Source organism: Brassica oleracea, chromosome C2 (genome assembly GCF_000695525.1).
Source record: "Brassica oleracea var. oleracea cultivar TO1000 chromosome C2, BOL, whole genome shotgun sequence".
In the NCBI taxonomy this organism is placed as follows: domain Eukaryota; kingdom Viridiplantae; phylum Streptophyta; class Magnoliopsida; order Brassicales; family Brassicaceae; genus Brassica; species Brassica oleracea.
This window is the reverse complement of record NC_027749.1, coordinates 43038360-43046746: the sequence shown is the minus strand read 5'-3', so window position 1 is coordinate 43046746 and position 8387 is coordinate 43038360. Positions and strand designations below refer to the sequence as shown.

General features: G+C 32.1%; 2 protein-coding genes across 2 annotated transcripts in view; both read left to right on the top strand.

Annotated features, from left to right (window-relative positions):
- The first annotated feature begins 2890 nt into the window (after positions 1 to 2890).
- Positions 2891 to 5875, top strand: LOC106324301. Its single transcript, XM_013762295.1, has 2 exons — positions 2891 to 2894; positions 4794 to 5875. Exons 1-2 carry the CDS (start codon positions 2891 to 2893, stop codon positions 5873 to 5875), a joined length of 1086 nt encoding a protein of 361 aa, XP_013617749.1.
- A 96-nt stretch (positions 5876 to 5971) lies between these two features.
- LOC106327123 (glycerophosphodiester phosphodiesterase protein kinase domain-containing GDPDL2-like) overlaps positions 5972 to 8387 on the top strand; it is a 15823-nt gene continuing 13407 nt past the window's right edge. The window contains exons 1-2 of the mRNA XM_013765178.1: positions 5972 to 6210; positions 6341 to 7037. Coding sequence (XP_013620632.1) covers positions 6156 to 6210; positions 6341 to 7037 — 752 coding nt within the window. The 5' untranslated portion in view covers positions 5972 to 6155. The remainder of the gene's footprint in view (positions 6211 to 6340; positions 7038 to 8387) is intronic.

The window sequence follows — 8387 nt, the reverse complement described above, 5'->3', positions numbered from 1 at the left end:
ATTAATCGTTTGATATTTCTCAGGTTGTGCTTTCTTTTAAGGTTTAAGCCATGTTCGTTTGCTCACCCAGGTGATCCATCTGGGTGAAGATGCAAATCGATGTTCGTTTTGTGCATTATAATGCTACATCCAGATGGATCACCCAGCTGAATTTAAAAAAACTCATCTCAAATTGTCACCCAAATGAAGGTGAGTCTTGATGGTGCATCTGGATGCAGATGCATCTACTTCAGTCCAAAATGATTAATGACAAAAATAAATTTTTAAAATCAAAATATTATTTTCAAACCGTAAATTCTATTTTCTTGCATATACATTTTTCGCTATAACAAAAAAATACATTTTCTCGCAAAAACTGAAAAACACACATTCCTGCTAAAACCGCAAGATGCGTTTTTCCGCAAAAAAAAATGTAAAACGCACATTTCCATAAAAACACATTTTTCGGTCAAACCGGTAAAATCGCACTTTTCGACCAAAACCGAAAAACGCATTTCCCGTCAAAACCGAAAAATGAATTTTCCCGCCAAACCCCAAAAAACACATTTTTCCAGCCAAAACCCAAAAAATGCATATTCCCGCCAAAACTCCAAAAAGCATTTTCCGGCCAAAATCGCAAAAAGCATTTTCCCGCCAAAACCGGGAAAACGCATTTTATCGCTAAAACAGAAAATTTTCCCGCCAAATCCCGAAAACACAATTTTCCCACCAAAACCGGAAAACAGAATTTTCTCGCCAAAACCGGAAAACTGATTTTTTCCACCAAAACCCGAAAAACGCATTTTCCCGCCAAAACCAGAAAAATACAATTTTCCCGCCAAAACCGGAAAACACAATTTTCCCGCCAAAACCGGAAAACAGAATTTTCCCGCAAAACCCGGAAAAATACATTTTCCGCCAAAACCGGAAAATAGATTTTTCCCGCCAAAACCACAAAAAGCATTTTCTCGTCAAAACCGGAAAAATGCATTTTCCCGCCAAAACCAGAAAAACACAATTTTCCCGCCAAAACCGGAAAACACAATTTTACTAGAGTTTGACACGCAATTCAATTTATAAATGTATAGTATATTATATTATATATTTAAAATATATAATTTATATTTTAGTGTTATGTAATTCCATAATCCTATTGTTTAGGGTTTTTATATCTACAACTATATCTTATTCGCGAAACCGGAAAACACAATTTCCCCACCAAAACCGGAAAACACAATTTTCCCGCCAAAACCGAAAAACAGAATTTTCCGGCCAAAACCGGAAAACACATTTTCCCGCCAAAACCAGAAAAACACAATTTTCCCGCCAAAACCGGAAAACACAATTTTACTAGAGTTTGACACGCAATTCAATTTATAAATGTATAGTATATTATATTATATATTTAAAATATATAATTTATATTTTAGTGTTATGTAATTCCATAATCCTATTGTTTAGGGTTTTTATATCTACAACTATATCTTATCTTTCCTTTTTTTTGAAACTCAAAACAATATATCATCTAAAATGATGATATAAAAATATAAGAATATATAACTACATATTTTACGAATTTAACTCGTTTTAACGGTTAATGATATTTTATTTATTTACTAAAAACAATATATTTCAAAATAAAATAGGTTAATCTACTAATTCAATATACTTTTGTCATATTTAATTCATATTATACTTCTAATTTAATATAATACTCCATTCATTTTAATAAGTGTCACTTTGACATTTTTCACACATATTAAGAAAGTAATTGAAATTTATTTAAGTTGTAATTAATTACACTTATTTGACCAATAGTATTTGAGATAAATAAAATATTTATAAAATCAATACAATTTACAATTAATTTCAAGCTGAATGTAAATATAATTTATATTGGAATTCTAAAGTGATATTTTTGTGTAACAAAAAAAAATGTTAGAATGACATTTGTATGAAAGAGAGAGAGTACTAGGTTTTCACATGCACTTTTAAAGTTTTACCCACTATATATTAAAATAGAAACATTTGTAATAAATATGTTCACATACTATTTGACATTCGACAGATTCACAATTATTTAAAATTAAAATGCTGACATGATAACCTCATAATTATTTATAATTTAATGTGTTTACACACTAATTTTCTTAACTCCGGTGCATAAAATTAAATGTGTACACGCACTAATTTTTTTAATTAGCTCATTTTTTGATTCCTGCATTTTTAATCTTTGTATTAGTGAAGTGAAGTTCTCTCCAATCAACATAAATAATATCATTGCTGAAATAAAAAAAATTACAAAATTATTAAGATTCACATCAACTAAAATGCTTGAACGAATTTTTTTTTAGAAACTGAAAGTTTCGTACCTTGCCGAAATTAGCCATGGTTCAGGCTTTTGTACACGAATGCAACAAATAATTGTGATTGGTTATAAATTAAGAAAACTAAGGTGAAAAACACCATACACAAAGCCAGATCTTCAGTTTAATCAAGTATTGCTTTTCTTTACAAAATTTTCATATCGGACCAAAAATTTAAAACATAATCATTGGTAGAAAAAAAATCAGAAGATAGAAAAGATTTAAAAAGAAAGAAAAAATTGAAATCGATTGAAAAACATAATTCAGGTACCGATAGAAGAGATCACATTATTTTTGACGCAACAGTAACTCCGTTTCACTCGATTGTATCGTGTTTTTATTATATTTGCCAAAAAAATTATAAGGTACACGTTATTGGTTGTACACTAAGTCAATTTTTCAATATGCCCAACAATATTGACATGCCGTCCAAATTTTTTGATTGTTATTCTTATGGAATGATCCAATAATTGTATGTAAAATAAGTCCAAAATATTTGGTTTACATTTATTTTATTTTGCTTTATATTAGTAGAAAAACTAGGCATGGGTAAAATATCTAGATCCAAAGAACCGAACATAACTTGATTTGAAAGTAATACTAAACACAAACTAAAACAAATTAAGTACTCAAATAGATCTAAAATTTTAATATTCAGATAACAAGACCCGAATCCGATTTTGGATACCAAAAATATTCAAATCACAATTATATACTTAAATATATTAGTTATTTCAAATTTTAATTCTATTAGATATTCAAAAATATGGAAATATAAAAATATACTAAAATAATCACAAGTAAATATCTATAATAACAAAAATGTTCAAAATACTGAAAATATCTATTTGTTCTCCATCCAAATATTTAAACTGAACTAATTTAATGTAAATTTAAGTATTTAGTCTTACATTATTCAAATTTTATGTTTTATATTATTTTATTTTCTGATTTTGAGGACTTAAGTTTATTTAGATTTTTGTTAAAAAAAATACATAATATAAATGGGTACCGGAACTCCAACCCGAACTGAACCCGTATGATTTGAACCAAATCTACAAGAAAATTTGTAAATAGCCAAATCGGATTTAAATTATTAACTCTTAAAATTCGAAATCTGAATAGATCAACTGCATCCGAACAGATATGTGAAAGGTCATCCCTTAAAAACAGTATATGAAAAATCCCCTACTACAAAGTAAAATAAATAATCTAATCAACTATTCCACTCCGTGTACGGTGCGGATCACTTACCTAGTTAAATATATTAAAAGGGTAGAACTGCTTCATTTCCATTTAGACCCACCTCCATTTAAACCCCAAACATGTGTAAATCAATTTAATTTTAAGCTTTAATATGATTGTCCGTTTAAACATTCGATAAGTACATTGGATCATTTAGAAATGGAATATTTTGAATAAATCTTCCATTTTTAATTTACATTAAACTTAATATTTTATTATATCAAATAAATATATGTTTATTTAATTTTAAAAATTTTAATTTTAAAAATATTTTACAAAACTATAATTAATTATTACTCTTAATAATTTATAATATTTTTTATATTGAAAGATAAGACTATTTTTATTTGTAAATCAATTCTAATAAGTTCATCCACATAGGCACATACAAAAGTATATACTTATAATTATATACTAGAGATTGGCCCGCACGCACGTGCGAGTATTAACTTTTACAGTTTTATAAATTAATATTTTTTCATAATTAGTATTTGAATATTTTTAAATTTCTATACATCAGAATCAAATTCGAACCAAATCAGATAATATGATTATTTTTGGTTATTTTTAGATATTTTTATTTTGGATTTAAAATATCCGAACCTAATTGGTTAATATGGTTACTTTTGATGAATCCATCCAGAGTTGGGAGGAATCGATTCAAAACCCACCAAATTTTTTATAATACCCGAATTGAGCCTAATTTCAAAACCCAAAAAACGATACCCAAAAGAAACAACTTGTACCTGAACGAATTTTTGGATGTCTTTGCCTAACTGATTTTGTAAACAAATAAACTTTTTTTGTTAACTATTTTGAATTATTGTCACAAACAGAGCAATTTCATTTAAACATGTCGAATTATTATGGTTAATATGTAAATAAATGATGTTGAAATATTATAGTAAAGATAAATAATGAAATAGTTAAAAAAAGTAAGAAAGAGAATGTAAAAATAATAATAAAACAGTTTAAAATAGGTAAGTTATGTTTTGTATTTATGTAATAAATGATATCGCATTATCTAGAAAACACAATAAATGAAGTTATTAGAATTAATTAAAAATGGAATGAAAATTAGTATGAACTCACTTAAATAGGCAATTATTGTTTTTTACTTCAATTTTAATAAATATATTAGAAAACAGGATGTTACATTTACATTTACTTATGTATTATTCCAAATATGTACGCAAATCCAAGGCCTAAGACCAAGTAGGAAAGGAGCTGAGGATGCCTATGTCTGGACCCCTCTCACCACGGGAATCTACTCAGCAAGATCAGGGTACAATGCAACAGCACAGGCTAGTCATTGCCCTAGTGCTCCCATCTCTCAACCTGAGGCAGAGTTTAATTGGTTAAAGGACATTTGGTCAACAAAAACATCTCCAAAGCTCAAGCTTTTCTTGTGGTCGACTATTCAAGGAGCTTTACCTTTAGGGGTAGAACTACAGAAGAGAGGATTAAACGCTGCAGCCCTATGCCCTCGGTGTAAAGAAGTTGAAACTGCAATGCATACATTCTTCCTCTGCCCCTTTGCCAAAGAAGTCTGGAACCATGTCCCTTTCAAAACGCCAGTTCACATAGCTGAGGATATGGACTTCAAATCTGCAATAGTCAAATTCCGCCAAGCTCTCTGCCTCCCCCCCATAGGGGTCCGATCCCCCCTCCTTCCATGGGTCTGCTGGTCCCTCTGGACGGCCAGAAACAAGCTCATCTTCGAAGACAAAACCAACCCTCCCATCGAGATCGCCATAAGAGGCCTAGCAGCAGCACTGGAATGGGATCAGGCACAGGCGGTAATGATATCAAAGACTAACCCAAACATACCGCAAAGAGCTGCTCCAGTCAGGTTGATTAGTCTAGATACTGAGAACCCATGTTTCGTCGACGCCGCATGGGACTCCACAGCTAAGCGAGCGGGAACCGCATGGATTCTTAACAAACTCCTCCCGCACCATGCCCGATCAGGTTCACAGATCTTCGACAACGTCAACTCTCCCCTTATGGCTGAATCGTTCGCTCTCCGGAATGGCATTGAGGAATTGATCAAAGCGGGAGTACAATCCACAACAGTCTTCTCGGATTGCCAAATGCTCATCAGAGCTATCGTCAACAAGAGTCAGATCAAAGAGGTTTACGGCGTTCTCCAAGACATCGATCGCCTCTCTTCTCTCTTCGTCTCTATCTGTTTCCAGTTCATCCCTCGTTCTCAGAACAGGGAAACTGATTTCTTAGCTAAACAGGCCCTTCAGGCCCACTGCTGTCTAATTCCCTCTGTTTAAAACCTGCCTACGGGTCCAACTCTTTTCCGTTTTTAATATGATAACCGTTGTTCAAAAAAAAAGGTATTATTCCAAATATGTTTGATGGCTTGGACGCCCTAAAAATAACAAAAGAAGCGATACTTTTTGGATGGTCTATAAAGAACCAAAATATATAGTATCAACGCGATAAGTTGAAGGAAGTTTCAAGTTTACTTCTTTGCAAAACTAGTTTCTATTTCTGCTCATTTTCCCCTTCTTCAAAAAGTAGTTTTCGCTTACATTCTTTCTCCCCCAGTCAATGGCCAATGAGTTGCTAGTGATATTCCTTGTCGTTTCATATTTGTTTGTCTCAGGTACTCCATTTTCCCGGAGAAGTGTTTCTGGATTTATGCGTTACCGTCGGCTTAATTTCTTCTTAAAAAAGAAGACTTTCTGGTTTTAATATTATATTAGTTTTAATTGTTTTGTTCCTAAAATCGCCAGGAATAACCTCGAGAAACTTTACCATAGAGAACAAATGCGATTACACTGTCTGGCCAGCAGCCTCAAATGGTCCTGGGGGCATTTCCCTCTCCACCACCGGCTTCATGCTGAGGAAAGGAGAGGCGCGTGTTATCAACGCGCCGTTCTCGTGGACAGGTCGTTTCTGGGGTAGGACATTCTGCTCCACCAACTCAACTGGAAGTTTCTCCTGCGCCACCGGAGACTGTGGTACTGGAAAAGTTGACTGCGGCGGAGCCGGCGTATCTCTTCTTCCGGCAACTTTAGCCGAGTTTGCCCTCGACATTAGCGGTAAAGACTACTACGACGTATCAGTCGTCGACGGTTACAACCTTCCCATCCTAGTTGTCCCACAGGGCGATAAGACGTGCAGCAGCACCGGGTGCGTTGTCGATATGAACGTGACGTGTCCATTCGAGCTGAGGGTGACAGCTAACACCAGCATGATCGCATGCATGAACGCCTGTCAGAAGCTGAAGTTGCCGGAGTATTGCTGTACTGGTAATTATTCTACACCGGACAAGTGCAAACCGTCACTGTATTCTCAGAACTTCAAGAGTGTGTGCCCACGCGCCTATAGCTACACGTACGATGATGCTAGCAGCACCTTCACATGCGCAAGCAATAAATCTAACTATGCCATCACCTTTTGCCCGTCGACTATTCTCAACACAACCAAGTAAATTTTCGTAAACGCCCCTCCTACTTTTCGTTCCTGTTTTTGTCAAAGCGCGTTGGTAGTAGAATGATCAAACATCACACGGCTTTTATTTCGACCATTCATTCTACCGACAACTTTTTTTAGAATGTTGATAGTTGAACTTGAAATGGACCATAGATTCTCGATCGATCAAGATAAAAAATAATATTCCAAAACCTAACCAAAATCAGACTGAATGAATGTTAGTTTTGATATGCTAAACGGAACGAAACTAAATACTATATTTTAATTGGTAAAGTATTGGAAAAATGAATCAAATTGTAAGACAGATTTCATCTCTAGATAAGTCATGTTATTTTTTAAATATTAATATAAAAAAATATATTTATAATCTATATCTCTATAATATTATTTGAAAAGTCTTGTTGCGCTCACGTTAATTATTAAAATTATAAATTACAAAGTTAACATTAATGGATTATAAATTATACATAATTGCCATTATTAAAAAAATAAATTATAATTTATTTTCCTTATTAAATTTCTAATTGGGTATTCCATTTTAGTTTCCCTTTTCTTTTAATTATTTCTACAAAAGTCACATAAATAATAAAAAGGAAATATACAAAAATATAAAATATTTTTATTTATCTTTATATTTTCATAAAATAACATAAATAAAAAGGAAATATCTATAATAAATTAAAATATATATTTTATACATCAAACATAGTTGGGGTCGCTACAGAATAATATAGGTATTAAAAAAAAATAATATATTTCATATCTAAAACTTAAAATTAACATAAATACAAAAAAAATTATCTGTTTAATCTAATTAGAAAAAATAGTTATTGTACATTTCATATCAATATGATTCTTTGATGTTAGGAGTTTTCAAAGCTCTTAAGACAAATGATGTAGTATAAAAGATTATCGAATCAATTCTAAGGGATTTCAAAGCACTAAGAATGCAAGTACTCACTTAATTTAAGTGCAACCGATGATTTAGAAGATTTCTAAACTAATGATTAATGCTAATGCAGTTGCAGAATAATAAAAGCGATAAATGAAGTAACTTTCTTGACTAAGGGAAAATAGAACTCATGGGCATAGGGATTATACCTTGGGTGATCAAGTTTCGAACTAAAGATGACAAACGATCAATCAAACTATCAACCTTAAGCTTAGACACAGTTCTAAACAAGCTCTATGTCTAGATGAATATTCATTTACTAACACATTTCAAACATCAAATGTCTTTGGTTGAATAATATGAAAGCAATCATTACTAACAAGTCTAATGGCTATCTTAGCACCTCTAACAACAAATGTCTTTGGCAAAGTATGCTAAAAGCTTAGAAGAGT